Here is a 17347-nt window from a genome sequence, read left to right on the forward strand (position 1 = left end):
TGAAATTTGCTTAACAACTAGAGCAAAAATTTCGTTGAAGTAATCCCCTCTCTTTGTGTGAAGCCCTTTGCAACTAGCCTAGCTTTGAATTTTGATTCCTCAACCCCTGGTATACCATCTTTCTTCTTGTAGATCCATATGCAACCTACTATGTTTTGTCTGGAAGGTCTATTTACTAATGTCCAGGTCTGGCTTTTCTTCAGAGAATTCATCTCTTCACGCATTGCATGTATCCACAACTCTTTTTCTCTGAAAGTAACAACTTCATAATATGTAGTAGGCTAAAAATTTATTTGTCCAACAGCTATAAAGGCATATGCAATCAGGTCTGTAGAGCCATATCTCACTAGTGCTTTAGTTTCCATTTTTTTCTCTGTCTTGAGCTAATTGATAGCTTGTTAAGTCACTTGAGTTGCTGTCATCACGTAGCTGTCCTTGTTCCACCTCAATATGTATGCCTACTGGATTCATCTAAACTTCCATTTGTTGAGTCTGAACTTTCATTGCCATTTCCTCTTCTTTGAATACCACATCTATACTAATGAAGCACTTTTTGTAACCTTCTTCTCAACTCCATAACTTGTACCCTTTAACACCTTCAGGGTACCCCAAGAACATACATTTGATGGCTCTTGGTTGAAGCTTGTCTTGTTTGACATGTGCATAGGTTGTGCACCCAAACACCCTTAGATGATCATAACTTGGAACTTCTCCTGTCCATATACCTCTTGCATTGTCTTAAAGTTCAATGATTTAGAAGGACATCTATTTACGAGATAGCAAGCTGTAGTGATAGCTTCCCCCCGCCCCCCCCAAAAAAAAAATTTCTCTCAAGACCAACTCCATTAAGCATACATCTCACTCACTCAAGTAGAGTCATATTCATTCTCTTAGCCAAGCCATTTTGCTGAGGTGTTTTCCTAACTATCAAATGCCTTTTAATCCCTTCATTACTGCAAAACTTGCAAACTCATTTTAGCAATACTCTAAGTCGTTGTCCATGCGCAACACCTTAATTTTTCTTCCAAGTTGATTTTCAATCAACCTTTTCTATGTTTTGAAACTTTCGAGGGCCTGATCCTTTGACTTCAATAAAAATAGTACCCAAACTTTTCTGGAGTAATTATCTACAATACTCATGAAGTAGTTGGCTCCACCTAGAGTTGGAACCTTGGTTGGTCCCCATAAATATGAATGCACATAGTCAATAATACATGTTGTAGTGAGCATTCTTGTGTTGAACTTAACTTTACAACTCTTCCCAAAAATACATTCTTCACAAAAGCTAAGATTGTCTGATAATTTCCCTTTCAAGCCACCATTTTTCTCTAACTCGGTAAGACCTCTTTCACTGATGTGTACAAGTCTCAAATGCCACAATCTAGTAAAACCTACATTATTCTGAGATGCAACAAAAGCTACACCAATAACAAATTTATCATTTGGTATGCAGGAATCTGGACACGGGAATGGGAATCTGAACACTTTTCCATGTTTGGTACTGGGTTTGAGTTTTTCTAACATGGGAATCTGCATTCCAGAGGTTTTAACTTTTCCTGATTCTAAGTTCAAGTGAAACCCATCTGACAAGTGGTTTTCAGATACCCAGGAATGTGAAACACTTCAAAATTATTATTATTTTTTAAAAAAAAATCTTAAACCAATAATTTTTTATTTAATGACTTATTTTATTTTTGAAGCTTATAATATAAAAACAAATATACATATATCAAACTATAAAATGATAAATAATATTTGTTTATTTAAAGAAATTGATTTGTAAAGCCTTTATATCATTACTTAAGTTTAAAATAACAAATGAAATATTATTAAAAATAAAATAAGGGTATTTTTGTAATTTTAAAAATTATACTTGATTCAAGTATTCAATAGATGTATTTTTTTAATTCAGTTAAAAAATATTTCATGAGTAAAATTATTTATAAATTATTTTGATAAAATATATTATTATATTAATTTTATGAAAATATGAAAACTTAACAGATTCCTATGCACAACCAAACACAGAAAGTGATATTCCTAGGAGTTATGGATAAGATTACAGTGCACAACCAAACACAATGATGTAAGTTTCCAGACTATCAGATTACCCTCTTCAACTTTCCTAATAATATGAAAACTACAAACTCCTCATACCAAGCGGCCCCTCAGGAAATACAACTCATTCTTGTATTCACCACGCGTGACCACCAACGAACCTCTTGACACTTTCAGTGTTGTACCTTCAATTTTAACACTGCATCCAATTGAAGTAAGAACCCCAATAGACAGTAGGTTAATTCTAAGTTTAGGGATATATATCACATTTTGAATTGTCCTCTCTATACCATCATGCATCTTGATCAAAACTAAACTTATTTCAATGACTTTGCATGCCTTATCATAATAAATGTTTGTTTGGTGTCACATGGAATGAGCTTCTCGAATCTAAAATCCATTCCTCACCTGTATTCTTGCTTGATACGTAATACATCAGCAAATTCATCACCATCAGAGACAACATCAGCCTATCATGTCCCCTTATTCTCGTCTCAATTCAACTTGGCTTTCAAAGAATAACAATCATCTCTATAATGACCTTCCTTTTTTACAATAATAACATTGTTTCCCTGGTCTGGACTTGGATCTTGATCGATTACCATGGCTGTTTTGACCCTTGTGACTACTTCCCTTACAACTGTTGCCATTTCCTTTATCTTCCTCTAACAAGCAACCCTTCAGCGTCATTTTTGACTTCGCCTTTCTTTTGAATTTATTTTAAGTTAGGGTTGACATTACTTCAGACATGCTTAAAGTATCTTTACCATAAATAATAGTATAAACGAAGTGTTCATAACTCTTGGGAAGAGAACTGAGAAGTAAGATACCTTTATCTTCATCTTCAATATTAACACCAATGTTGCACAGCTCCAAGATTATCTTGTTAACCTCATCAAGGTGCTTTTGGAGTCCTTTATATTCATCAATCTTCAACATGTACTACTTCTTCTTGAGGCACAACTTGTTTGCAAGGGACTTTTTGAGATAAATCAATCCAAGCTTGTTCCATAACTCAATGACAGTCTCCTCTGTCAAAACTTCTCTTAAGACTTCATCACCAAAGGATGAGCTATATGGCACTATGAGCTTTGGTTTGATTATCTGACTGTTTCTTCTTGTCATCACCAAGTTCAACAAGAGCTTTACTATCAATGGCTTCTGAAATTCCTTGTTGCACTAATAGAGCCTTCATTTTAATCCTCCAAAGACTGGAATCATTTTTCCCAGTAAACTAGTCCACTTCGAATTTGGTAGTAGTCATTCTTGATCGAATCTTGAAACTTTAGGGAAAAATCTTGATTTCACGTAACCTGAGCAATGATACCACTTGTTGTAATTATTTCAATCACACAAAATAATATATCTAACTAGACTGAATCAATAAAATCAAAATTGAAACAGAAATAGAAATATTGAACTAGAAAACTTAGTTGTAATGTAAATGCAGAGCAACACAAGATTACATGGTTCAACATTCTTTTAGAGTGTCTACATCCACAGGGAAACAAGCACCAGACCTTCTTCTTTATTGCTCAATCTTCAATGTTACAACCAACAAGAATTTTACTATCAACGAGTTCTTGAAACTCAAAGTCTAAATAGTACAGAAACTTGACTAGAGATAATATATCTCTAAATGTCTAAGACTGAGTAATTTATATTGTGGACCCACTACTACAAAATACCCTTTACAAGTCACCTTTTTAAGACACACACCTAAATGTAAGTCCTAAGAAATGTCTCTAGAGTTTTTAGGATTCTCATTGAGAGTCCTTAAAAAATACATTTTAGGACTCGCAATGAGTGTCCTAAAAACATATGTGAGCCCTAAAAAACATGAATAGAAAATTTAAGAGTGGTTACTTTTAAGGCCTCACTTTGGGTGTCCTAAAAACTCTTTTAGGACACCCAAAGTGAGCCCTAAATTTTTTTAAGTAAAATTGGGTAAAAAACTATTGTTGGGGTCGAATTGGGGTTGACATATACCATTTTCTCAGCAAACAGGAGAAGCAAAAAAAAAAGAACCACATTTGGATTGGGGCCTAGGGTTTCGACGGCGGCTAGGGGTTAGTGAAGGCGACGACGCGACGGGTTTGGTGGTGGTGAAGGTGACATCAGCGGCTGGGGATTGAGGGTGGCAATGGCTGCAGGCTGGGTTTTCGGTTGTTGGAGGGTTCTTGACACTTGGGTTTGGGCTTCTCGGCTTCAGCAGCGGCACGGTCTTGGTCTGGTGGAGGTACTATAGCAGAGGCAGCGACAACATGTATTTATTTATTTTTTTGCTTCATTTCTTTGATTAAATAATTATTTAAATGTTATATCTAGAATATATTGATTTGTCTTATATTTTAATTTGTGTGTGTGTTAAATGTTAGGATAAATTTGAAATCCCAAATTTTAAATTGAAGTCTCTTGTTTATTTTTTCAATTTTTTATTTATAAATAATGGTTTTTATTTAGTTAATATGTAAATGATTTCTCTAAAATATATTGATTTGTCTTGAATTTAATTTGTGTAGGGTTTGGATAAATTTAAACTCCTAAATTCAAATTGAATTCTCTCTTATTTTCTAATATTGTGTGAGTAAGTCTTTTATTTGATTTTGTTTATGTTAGATGGAATTTTGGTCAACTGTTGAGTGTCTATTACTAAAAATCCAAAAATTAGAGTAATTATGTATATTAGATAGGTTTATTTGTTTTAAATTCTTAAAATCGTGGATATTACAATCTAATTACAATCTATATTTATAATAGATAGTAATTGATTGAGGATATTTCTTTGTCTTTTTTTCAACTAATTATAATTTATAGTTATATTATGAGTTATCTTTTTATGCGGTTGATTTAATTCTAATAATATATAATAGGATGATTCTTCATATTTTATTCTCTTTTTGTCTTTGGATAATATTGAACAATATATTTTTAATCTAAAAAAATTTGTTTGTTTTTAGTTTTATTTTCTCATTGAAATATGACATTAGTCAACAAAAAAAATGAAAGTGTAGTTAGCTATCTTTTGAAAAGTGTTAGCTAGTTTTTAATTCTAAATTTGCTTGACTTAATTATATTATATATATTGTTGGGTCACATGACTAACTATGCACATTTTTTTTTCTTTTGCTTGGAAATATTATATATTAAAAAAATCTTAACTCTTCATTCATGTGTCGACATGTATAATATATATTATACATAGATACTGAGTATACATATGGAAATATATATATTACAAAAAATTAGGCATGATTTTCCTTGCTATATTCCTTATTCATGTATTTTTTTTTATATTTCTCTGCTATGTATATGTATATGCATATGCATATATATATATATTAGAAATGCATATATATTGAGCATTATGGAAGCAATAACATGACTTAGTGTAATAACATGATATGGAACATACATCTAACTTTTTTTATTTTTTATAATGTTGATAATAATAGTTAGGTTAATATTTTGATTGGTCTTAAAGCATTGGATTGGTAGCTAATTGCAAGAGGTATGTTGTATTTGATTTTTTTTAATTTTCAATCTTTTACAATTTTGAATGATAATTGTATTACTTTAGTAGAATTTGAATATGTTAGATATTCATCAGTAGTGAAGTAGGTTCTGGGAATTCTGTGTGATGCGGTAATAACAGAAGGTTGAGAACTTGCATGTCTTAGTGAAGTAGGTTCTGAGAATTTTGTGTGTTGCGCTGATATATGGATGGAAACCTATGTGTTGTTTTATTTGTGTTGACATGTTGGTCTTGATTGTGACAGATGGCTAGGCTAGTAAATTAAGGGATATGCTATCCGTTTTTTTGTAGATTTTTTTATACTTAATTTTTGTTTTGTATGTTTATTTTATTTTCTTAATTTTTTTTTATTTTTTATTAAAATAAATAGGCACAATATGGAAAATGAATGGATATCAGCTGATAGGTTGTAAGTAGAATATATAAAATGGGTCGATGAGTTTCTTAAACTTAGTTTGGATCATGCCAAAGATCCAAACTATATTTGTTGTCCTTGTAGTAAGTGTGGAAATATGAAAAAGATGACCGCCACAATGATAAAATAACACTTATATTTCCACGGGATAGACAAAAGTTATAAAATATGGTATTGGCATGGTGAAAAGCTTCATGTTACTTCGAACCCTCCTAGGATGAATGAAGTTCGAAATTATAGGCAATTTGATCATGAGGATAATTTAGATGAAATGATTGATGATGCATTATGAATCAGAAGTAGATCTCATTAAGTTCGAAAATCTTCTTAATGGTGCTGAAAAGCCGATTTACCTTGGTTGCACTAAATTTACAAAGTTGTCAGCCCTTCTTAGATTGTACAATATAAAAGTAAAAATGGATGGAGTGATAAGAGTTTCTCGGAATTGTTAGTTTTTTTTTAATTTATTGCCTGAGAAAACAAGATGTTTGTGTCATTTTATGAGGCTAAGAAAACTATGTGTTCATTAGACTTGCAATATGAAAAAATACATGCTTGTCCTATTGGTTGCATATTATATCGGAATAGCCTTGTAGATGCAAATTCATGTCCTACTTGTGGTGTGTCCAGATGGCAAAAGAAAAGGAATTCAGAGGAAGTTAAGGAAGGAGTACCAACAAAAGTTTTGTGGTATATTCATTCAATTCCTTGTTTGATTCGGTTTTATCGAAATGTTGATCATGCTAAGAATTTGACTTGGCATGCGAATGAGAGAATAAAGGACGGTAGACTTAGACATCATGCTGACTCACCAGCGTGGAAGACAATGGATATTAAATGGCCTTCATTTGTCAATGAACCTAGAAATATTTTTCTAGCTCTTTCTACGGACGAAATTAATCCTCATACTTCTCTCAGTAGTAAGTATAGTTGTTTGCGTGTTATGCTAGTCATATATTTTAACACCCTGGATAGCCAAGACCGCTACACTGTGTACTTATAAAGGTGCAGGACTTGCTAATCAAGTCATTTAGTGAAAAACGTGATACAAAAACCACTAATGAACTAGGGTTAAAAGGTTTTGGTCTCAAAAGGGTACATTTCATATAACTAAACATTTTTACACATGGGATCCCAAAAAGGAACAACGTTCAAAAGTCAATTTAAAAAATTTCCAAAGTTTAAACAACCATTAGCCACTCTAAGGCAAAACAGATGTTTCTGGTTCTCATGTTCCTGTCTCCCTCTCAACCGTGGCGGCTGAGCAGCTGATCATGTACATTCTGCTCTCGGAGCTCTCCGAATCAGGGCTAGTCAAGCTTGCCCTTGCCTTTACCTGCACCACGAAGCACCCGTGAGCCAAGGCCCAGCAAGAAAACATATCATATTACATAACAAGCAATAATAACATTTGGACAACCCTTTAAGAATGTTCATACACTTAACATACCACAGTAATCACAAAGCATGAAGATTCAACCAAAGAATCAGCTAATCATCACTCAGCTATACAGCACAACAATCCACGAAGCAATAATAACAAACAAATCACATAATAATCAGGGTCGATGTCGTAGGTCGCACCATCTGTTAATTCCACTGACTCTGGTCCGCTTAAACCGAGCTCAGTGCATAATAAGCTGTCCTCAGCTACCAGTGGCCAAGCCGTGCCCTGTGCGCTAGTGTAAACTTCGACACTCTTAGGCCGTAGGTTTACTGTTTACATGGTATAATACCATCCTTTCAAAGCATACAAAATAGGGAACCCTTAGTCCTATTATAAATCCAAAACTGGGTGCAGTTTTCTTACATTTAGTTCCCAAGTGTACTGACTACGAGCGATGCCTCTTGAGCGAGATCCGATCCCCGAGCCCTAGCTTAGTACCTAGTCACAACCAAGATAAGGGATACCATCAATAATCGCAAGAGGGCTTCTAGATAAATTTCTAGTCTCCGGAACATTGAATTCCACCAAACACGATAGTAGATTCAATCTCGAGCACCCTAGGTATAATCCCATGCTTAAAGTCCCAAAATCCCTTAAGGGACGCGACTCAAGCCACCCATGCCGCGGCATAGCCCCCAAACAGAGCCCATCTGGACTCAGAACTAGACACGGGCCGCGGCCCTACCTAGACCATGTCGCGGCCCGCCCTCCATCTCCCACATCCATCAGCTTCAGAGGGCCGCGGCTCACCAAGAACTATGTCGCGGCTTGACCCCTTTCAAACCCAGAAAAACCACCATTTTTTACTCCTAAACCTCACTCAAAACCATCCAAAACTATCCCAATTCCACAACTCAATTATCCCAAAACTTCTCACATGATTCCAGCAACACAACCCAGCTGAAACCTAGTCTAGAATCTCATTAAAAAGTCACTTCAATCTTTGAAACTCACATACTTAAAAACATCAAAACCAGTTATGCAAACTCAAAATTTAAACTATAAATTACGAATTGAAGCTTACCTTCTTTGATGAACCAACTTCCTTAACAATCTCTGAGCTAAAACCCAAGCTTTCAAGCCTCAATTCTGCCCTTCAACACCAAAGCTCATAAACACTTCAAAACCCAGCTATAACATAGAATTTTAATCACCATGCTTCAAGCTTATATCTTACCTTAGTTCTTGGCTGAATCCTTAGTTGAACACTGGACTAATCCTTCCAAACTCCAGCCCAATCCACTGAATTTCCCAGCTAAAATCCTCAAGTTCTAGTAGTTTTCCTTTGAGAGAGAAAGGGAGAAAGAGGGAGGGTCGGTTCCCTATGTTCTACCGTGTTCTGAGTCTTTTTACTTAGTCTATCCTTAGAAAATTAAGTTAATCCCAAGGCTCGGGGTACCGGAAATGTCCCCGAGGGAAAAATGGTAAAATTCCCTAGTATTCCCACCTAGACTTCCTAACCTCAAATATATCTCAAATTATTTATTTACATAACCCGATAACCTAAATAACCATCCAATACTTAAAATACCCCTTGACTTACCCGAAGTCAAGTACTAATCCCCGTTGTGACTTTCCCGCTAGCTAGCTCCCTAGGATCGCCTCAAGTCGCATGCTGTAGATTTACCCATACAATAATGTGGTTCTCACAATTATAGCATATAATCACGATTATATTCATATAAACATACTAGCATGCTTATCATATAATCATGCGTTAAACTTAATAAATTCACACGTAAACCAATTATGCCCTCCCGGCACACTAATCGAGGCCATTAAGCCATATTAGTGATTTTGGGTCGTTACATATATAATTTACCGCCATGGCTTTGTATGAAGAGAAAGTTTACCTTATTGACCTTGCTGATACCAGGACCTAAACAACCTGATAATGATATTGGCGTCTACTTAGCTCCCCTAATTGATGACTTCAAAACTTTATGGAATGCAGGGGTTAGGGCTTATCAATGACTGCGAAAGATGGTTCTTGTGTGACTGACACATACTGAAAAGAAGAGTTTACCCTTCGAGTGGTGTTGTTATGGATAATCAACGACTTCCCCGCTTATGAAAATTTATTCGGTTACAGTGTAAAAGGATACAAAGCTTGTCCTATTTGTGAGGAGAAGACTTTTTCTCAATATTTGAAACAATCAAACAATATCGACTGTGGATATTACGTTATGAGGATGAAGAAGAATGTACTTATCAATGCCCCTCATATCAAACATTTCTTGTCGAAACAGGTAACAATGAATATACAACTACATAATATTAATATAGTATAATTTTTCTATATGCTTTGAATTTATTACTATTAATATAATTCTAATTAAAGTTTTGTTTCTTTATTTTTTTCAATTCACCTCTCACAAAACATATACTACTCAAGAAATTGACGAAGTTCGAGAAGAATGGACGATGTCATTTTTACAATTGGTTAGAGCAAAATGAAATATGTTATTAGCTAGCTTACAATACATGTTGAGAAATTTAAATTTTTATTTTTTTGGCATTTTTTTAGTATTTTCTCTTCAAATTTTAGAAATCTAACATATATAATACATTTTGAACACTCAATGCAATATATTTTTTTAAATCAAAATGAAAATTGTAGCTGCATTACTTTTAAAAAAAATTGACTTTTAAGGGCATGCAAAGAGAGCCCTAAAAACTGAATTTAAAGACACTCAACGGAATCTTTTAGGACACGCATTGCGAGTCTTAAAAACATTCTTTTAGGACACTCGAAGAGAGCCCTAAAACCTTTACTTAAAAGCACTCAACATGATTTTTTAGGACTCGCAATGTGAGTCCTAAAAAACCTCACTTTTTAAGGTTCTCAAATAGAGAGTTCGCTCCCCGCAAATCCTAAAAACTTTTTAGGGCTCGCTTTGTAGTAGTGACCTAAATACATCCCCCTAAACCAACTTAATTGTCATTTAAACCAATAAACCAATAAGAACTTGTCAACTATGGAAGTAGTCTCAATCACTCGCAACAAATACTCCTACCTACATTACAGGTAAAATTTATGTCCCTACTATGAAAACTCCATATTATATAAAACTCCATATTATATATATATATTGATTCATCCAAATTAATAAGTAACATTTTAATCACCGGCACGATGTGATGCATGGTGATGACATATATATTAACCTGTTCGCAAATTTGCCATAATGTATGCCCTAGATTATCATTATTCTACTTTGATATTCATAAAATACAAAAGAAAAAAAAGTATTTTTCATATTGTTTGCTATTAATTGTTTCAATACGGACATAAATTTTCTGTTTCTTAAATTGTCTATCTTCCAAATTAAATTATGAAAGTTTTCACTCAAAATTACCACAGTTCACTCTGAACGGACACATCCCTTTCTAACAGCCGTCAGCTAATTAATCCTAATCGTTCCTTTTTTTTTTGGTTTTTTAATGCCAAATATTTCACAAAAAATAAATCTTGATCAATGGACTATAGTTCACTTCATACTAAAGCAAACCAAAAGTGAGTAGATATATATATAACACAACAAAAACAAATCGCAAGCAAAAAAAAAAAAACATCATGGTCTACTAATCTTAATCAGGTGCGCAACTCCAATCATAGATTATAAATTATAATAAAGTAAAAAGAAAGAAAAGATCCCATTATCGCCTCCAATAACATTAATATATATATACTAAGTACAAATAATGTGCAATGCATGTTTTCTTAATTTTATTTAAAAATATTATTAATTATTCATATTAAAAGAAAAATTAAACCAAAACATTGTTTATATATTTTTTTTAAAAATAATATCATAACATTTTAGATCACAAACTACCATATTTAAGGTACAAAACATTCATGATATTATTCAAATCACACCTCAATCATGGGAGAAAAAACTTCTTTATTCTTGATTGAAGATAAATGTTATTTTAATTTATTATTTATTTGTATACACACGACACTTATATATAATGTATTTATTATGCATTATATATTATTGTAATAATAATATTTTATAACATGTGAATTTATGACAATATAATTATTAAATATCTAGTTTTGTATTAAATATTATTATAATAATAATATAAACGGGAGCGACTACAACACATGCACATTTTTTTTATAACATCGATGCATCATTTTTATATTTTCGGCACCTGTATATATATAATCCAAATTTTTTATATGATGGTGTACATTGTAGCTATCTAGAATATTCTACAAATTTTCAAGAAATTCTGGATAAATTATGGTACCGTAAAACATGGTTTAAACTGTCTGTTGCAGGCGTGCTTATTTTTTTGTGTACGCGTGTAAAATTTGACAGTTTAAATCTTGCTTTCGGCTTTATAAACTATTATGAATTTCTTGAAAATTTTCAGCATATTCTAAATAACTACAATATATATTGTCATATAAAAAATTTGAAATTATATCTATCCAGGTGCCGAAAATAGAAAAAGAATACACCGATGTTGTCAAAAAAATAGACGCGTTGTATTAAATATTAGTATTATTATAATGATATTTTATAATATTTAAATTTATAATTAATAAATATTTAATGATATTTTATAATATTTGAATTTATATTAATATAATTTATAAATTTTTATTTTTAGAAATATATTCGATTAAATATTTAGAATATTTTATTAAAGTTAAAAAAAATAATTAAAATAAGAATTTTCGTTATATAGAAGAAATATATATATATATATATATCTAACCCTTAAAAATTCAACCACTATTATTTCACCTATAATCAGTATTAAATTTACAAAGTTCACAAGTCCAAAAGATGGTGACCTCAATGAGACCCAACAACGACCATTGAAAAAAATATTTAGTGAAAACTTTTTAAATGCATGCCACTTTTAATAACAATTTTAAAAAAAAAAATGATTACCTAATCTATTATAGAATGAAATGTATAATTTTGGGTTTACGTAATTGCCAGTTTGATATATGGAGATAATATTAGTGGGAAAAAGAAGAAAACAAATGATAAAATCAATAGACATACATAAATTATATTAAATGAAAATTGTGAACTTTTATATTGAAGTGTCATAATTTAATTGGTGAAATCCTTTCAATTTTGCTTGTTTTTGAAGGTCGCGTGCCTTGAGTGCACATATATCAGGCTTAAAAAGTCACTATATATATGTATGTATTTATACAAATTCACTTTTCAACTGGATGATAGCAACTACACTTGGATAAATATATCAAATAATGACTTCTTTTTCTTCACAAGATACCCTCGGCTATGTTCGAACATTAATGTGTTAGGTATATATCACTACTCGTCTTGTCTTCTTCTTAAATCTCTCTCTCCCTCACACCGTAAGAACTCAATGTGTGCATACAGTACTATAAATTTGATTGGTTTTCTTAACCATGCGCAGTTAATCAATTTATATCAATTTGAACACACACTCTCTTGTTCTTGTTGATTGAGACAAGAGGGGCATTTTCAAGTCTTAATGGGAGACTGACCATCAATGATTCCTGATCATTTAAAATAATTAATTGGAATACATCAAAGGGTACCTCTCATTAACTTTCCTTTTATTTTAGGTCACAACCATGTAATGTGGTAAATGCTGTAATAAATTAAATGAGGGGGAAATGTGTATGCATATATACATAATTAAATGTATGCTATAATAACTTATGGAGATTTTACGGCACGAAGTAAGTAATAGTAATTTAATAGTTGAGAGTAGCTCGTTTGTGGTAGTATAGTTTGGTTAGAACTCTTCCAACATATCTCTTTTAAATATTTTAAAATACATATTTTTCTATTTTACCTTTAAGTTTACATTATACCATATATTAATTTCTTTATATATTTTTCTACATCATTTAAATTTTATATTTTTAAATATATTTTATTAATTAAAATAAAATAAAATAATTGAAAAAGAAAACATAAATAATAAATAAATACTAAATGAGAGAGATAAAACTTATAAAGAAAAATAATAATATTAAAATATTATATAAAATATATATAAATGTTACGTAAATATAGATATAAATTAATTGGAGTTTGTGCGTAACAATTATAAATATATGTATAAATGAGTTGATAGAAGATGTTTTTGTAAGTTTTAGTTAAATATTATAAAGAAAGTGTATTACAAATACATCACGAAAATATATTTTTTTATAATTTAACTCAAACTTTTACATTAGATCATACATCATCTTCTTTATTTTTCTCTACATTATTTGAATATTTCATTTTTTAAAAATATTTTATTCGATTTTAAAATATAAAATATAATAAAATCACACTTATATATATACAAAATTTTATAAAAAAATAATAAAATATTTATAGTTTGAACTATTTATTAAGTAACAAATATATAAGTTTACATTACATATGATTATGCTCTTAGAAAGAAAAATGACTTGGTATGAGGTTTAGGTTTCTGACTTGTGAGTGTGACTTGGTTTTTTTTTTGGGTTATATATTGTGGTTTGTGGGGCTGAGATGACCAAAGATTTATAATCCCCTCTCTGACCAACCTCTGCCACCCTTTGCAGAAGCGTCAAAAGCTCTCGCAGGACAAGGTAAGAGCTTCTCTTGTGTCTTCACTCTCATCTTCTGCTACTACCAATTGAATAGTTCTTTTCTCCCAAAAATAATTCACAAAATTTGGTCAAATTACTCACAAGATATTGTTTTCCCTCTTCAAAATTCTGTTTTGAGTGCTTTTCTATATTTAATATCTTTTGTTCCAATTTCTATGCTGTTAAATTCACGTACAATTTTGTGTTTCTACAATGGAAAACCCTAAAATCTAGTCCCTTTACTACATCTCAAAAACAAAGCTATAATAATCACCAATTTGTATTCATAAATCTGAAAAGTAGTAAGAATCAGAGTTCTTGTTCTTTTTGTTGTGTGTTTGGTTGTTATTGAGGTTAGGAATCTGAGGATTGAAATGGCAGGTTTTCTCTGGGAATTAGCAGCTGTTGTAGCAGATAGTAGTAACAGGTTTCAGAGTGGTGCCAGTTGCAGATGAAGAACAACAAGCAAAAACAAAGATAGACACAAAAGAAGCAAGAGTGACAAAAGAGGTAGGCAAAGATAAGGGGTAAGACTACATTACTTACTACAAGAAAAAAAAGTTCCCCCCACCCACCCCCCCCCCCCCCCCCCCCAAAAAAAAAGAGCAAAGAAAAAAAAAACATTGGAAGAACCAAATCCTGAATAATAAATTATAAAAGGGTGAGGAATCTGGATTTCCAGAAGAATCAGCAGCAACACAACCAAATAATACCCATCCCACAAATTTTAGACCCATTATTACAGAAGCCACAAGAACATAATCTAGGCACTGGTAGTAGTAGTAGTAACAACTACCAGCATCTCCAACTTGTCCCAAATCACCCACCTTACGTAGATTTAGATCATACTCTGAACTCCCACCACCAATCATCACAGCCGTGGATCAACATAGAAAATAATGCAAATCCCAGAGATAGATCATCGTCAACAACATCAATGGGAATGAAGGGTGTTGGGGGTGAGATTGTTCAAGTTCAAGGAGGCCACATTGTCCGCTCAACCGGCCGTAAAGACCGTCACAGCAAAGTTTACACGGCCAAAGGCCCACGAGACCGTCGCGTCCGATTGTCTGCCCACACTGCGATCCAATTCTACGACGTCCAAGACCGATTGGGCTACGACCGCCCTAGCAAAGCCGTCGACTGGCTCATTAAGAAGGCCACGAACTCCATCGACAAGCTTGCTGAGCTGCCACCCTGGCACCCCACTACTAATCCCGCCGCTGAAGAGACTGGTCCACATGCAGCGACGGCATTGGTGGACTCCACCGAAATGGGTCTCACAGTAGAGCAGTCAGAGTCTTCTGGGTATAATTTTCAGCTACAAAGGCAGTTGGGTCACGAGCACTTGAACCCAGATCATCATAATGGGTTGGGGTTCATTCCTCATCAGCCGTTGGATTCTGACTCCATATCCAACACCATGAAATCCTTCTTCCCCACGAGCTCAGCGGCTTCGTCCATGAATAATTTCCAGACATACCCACAAGACATTATCCCGAGAACTGCCAACCCGACCCAAGATCTCGGCCTTTCTCTCCACTCCTTCCATGACCACACTATGGTCCACGACCAGTCTTCCCAAGGCGGTGCTCACCACGCGCCACAAAATGACCACCATCACCAGCCTGCTCTCTTTACGGCCGGGTTCGGGTCGGATTACCAGAGAATGGTGGCGTGGGGCAATGAAGCGGCCGGAGGAGGTGGATACGATTTTGGGTCGCAATCATTGGCTCCGGCGCAGCAAGCCACAGCTTTGCTGGGTCAGTGCTCAACGGCGTCGTTTAATAATAAGAGGGGAACCCTTCAGTCCAGTTTTTCACCATTGGTTCGGGCTTGGGATGATCATCTAGCTATGGCCTCCCAAAGACCCCAAACCATCAACCATTTTTCTTCCTCCATATTTGGAACTCGTTTCGTCTCCGATGGCTTATCTGCGTTCTGCATTCCGGCTAGAATTCACGGCGAGAATGGCGAAAACGACGATGAACAGGGCTGTGGTGGCGTCGTTTCGGGGAGGCCCCCGTCGTCGTCTTCTCCAAACTCTACCCACCGTTGATTCCACCACAACAAAGTTGGAATATTTCTACTTTTCATTTAACACAATAGGTAAAACTACGTACCCTTCCAACTTTTCTTAGTTTTTCTGTTTGTTTCTCAAGAAAAAAAATAATTGTTATTATTGCTATTACCATATTTTATTTACTTAACAAGACAAAGTAACAAATCTGTTCATCTTCAGTATTAAGAGTAGACATAAATGGAAAAAAATTCCGAAAATGGAAACCATATCTACAAAACAGAGTATATCATTTCCATGAACTAACCTTTGTTCTTTTGAAATAGGCTGTGCTGTGCCAATCAATTAAGAATAAAAAAAAATGAAGACTTTTGAAGAAGATATTTGATTTGAGTCAATGCAATGGTCTACAGATCAGTGAAGCAAACATGCATCTGGTTGTGAGATTGTCAAAGATTTTCTTCTTAATTTTTTTTCTCAACTTTTCTAAATATTTTAATTCGATTTTCGTGTTATTTTTATTAAAATATACTGTGAATTTGTGTTGATGATATAGTGAATATTATATCTCAATTATTTCTTTGTTAAATTGTAATTTGGATTATATTGGTTGTTCTGTTGATGATAATGTATATCTTTGTTGGAACATGGGAAACCTAATATGTCTTTCTTTACCCAAAAATAATAAACTCATGATTTTTCTTTTTTCTTTCAAACAAGAAAAGTACAATGTAATGCACACTTTAATTTTATTGATTAAAATCTAAATCATATCACAAGAGCCTCTTTTTTTTCATTATTTTTAAATAAAATAAATAATAATAGACATCTTTAAGATTGACATAGTTACTTGAATTTGTATATAAAAATTAAAGTGACATTCTATGAGTATGTTTTTAATAAGCATTTTTTTTCTTTTTCTAATTAGGGTTGATCATCATGAACTCCACTGTAGTATTATTCATTTTCTTTGCTATAGTTGGGTATTGGGGGCATAGATGAGTGACCTTATATGGTTTTGTGAAACGTGAAATAGTTTTTTTTTTTTTTTTTGAGGGGCATGAAATAGCAGTTATGCTTAGAAATAAATTTTTTATTTTTTATCTGACTTAGAAATAAAAGTTTCATGTTGAATGTCTGAAATTTACTTTGTACGATGTGTTTGTTAATTACTTGAAGTAGAGAAGACAGTGTATATATGTATACATGTAAATAAGACATATGATCTGACAGGAAAAGTGGAAAAACACAGACAAGGAAAGTTACTATATTGA

At 33.1% G+C, this 17347-nt stretch overlaps 1 protein-coding gene across 1 annotated transcript; it reads left to right on the forward strand.

Moving 5' to 3' along the window:
- Positions 1–13897: 13897 nt before the first annotated feature.
- Positions 13898–16781, forward strand: LOC133817398 (transcription factor TCP4-like). Its single transcript, XM_062249907.1, has 3 exons — positions 13898–14053; positions 14435–16162; positions 16400–16781. The coding sequence occupies exon 2, from the start codon at positions 14991–14993 to the stop codon at positions 16110–16112; it is 1122 nt and encodes a 373-aa protein (XP_062105891.1). The 5' UTR covers positions 13898–14053; positions 14435–14990; the 3' UTR covers positions 16113–16162; positions 16400–16781.
- The last annotated feature ends 566 nt before the right edge of the window (positions 16782–17347 follow it).

Source organism: Humulus lupulus, chromosome 2 (genome assembly GCF_963169125.1).
Source record: "Humulus lupulus chromosome 2, drHumLupu1.1, whole genome shotgun sequence".
NCBI lineage: Eukaryota > Viridiplantae > Streptophyta > Magnoliopsida > Rosales > Cannabaceae > Humulus > Humulus lupulus.

What these genes read in the sequence shown, in the direction of transcription:
- LOC133817398 (XM_062249907.1), top strand. Translation starts at nt 14,991, where the DNA reads ATGGGAATGAAGGGTGTTGGGGGTGAGATTGTTCAAGTTCAAGGAGGC.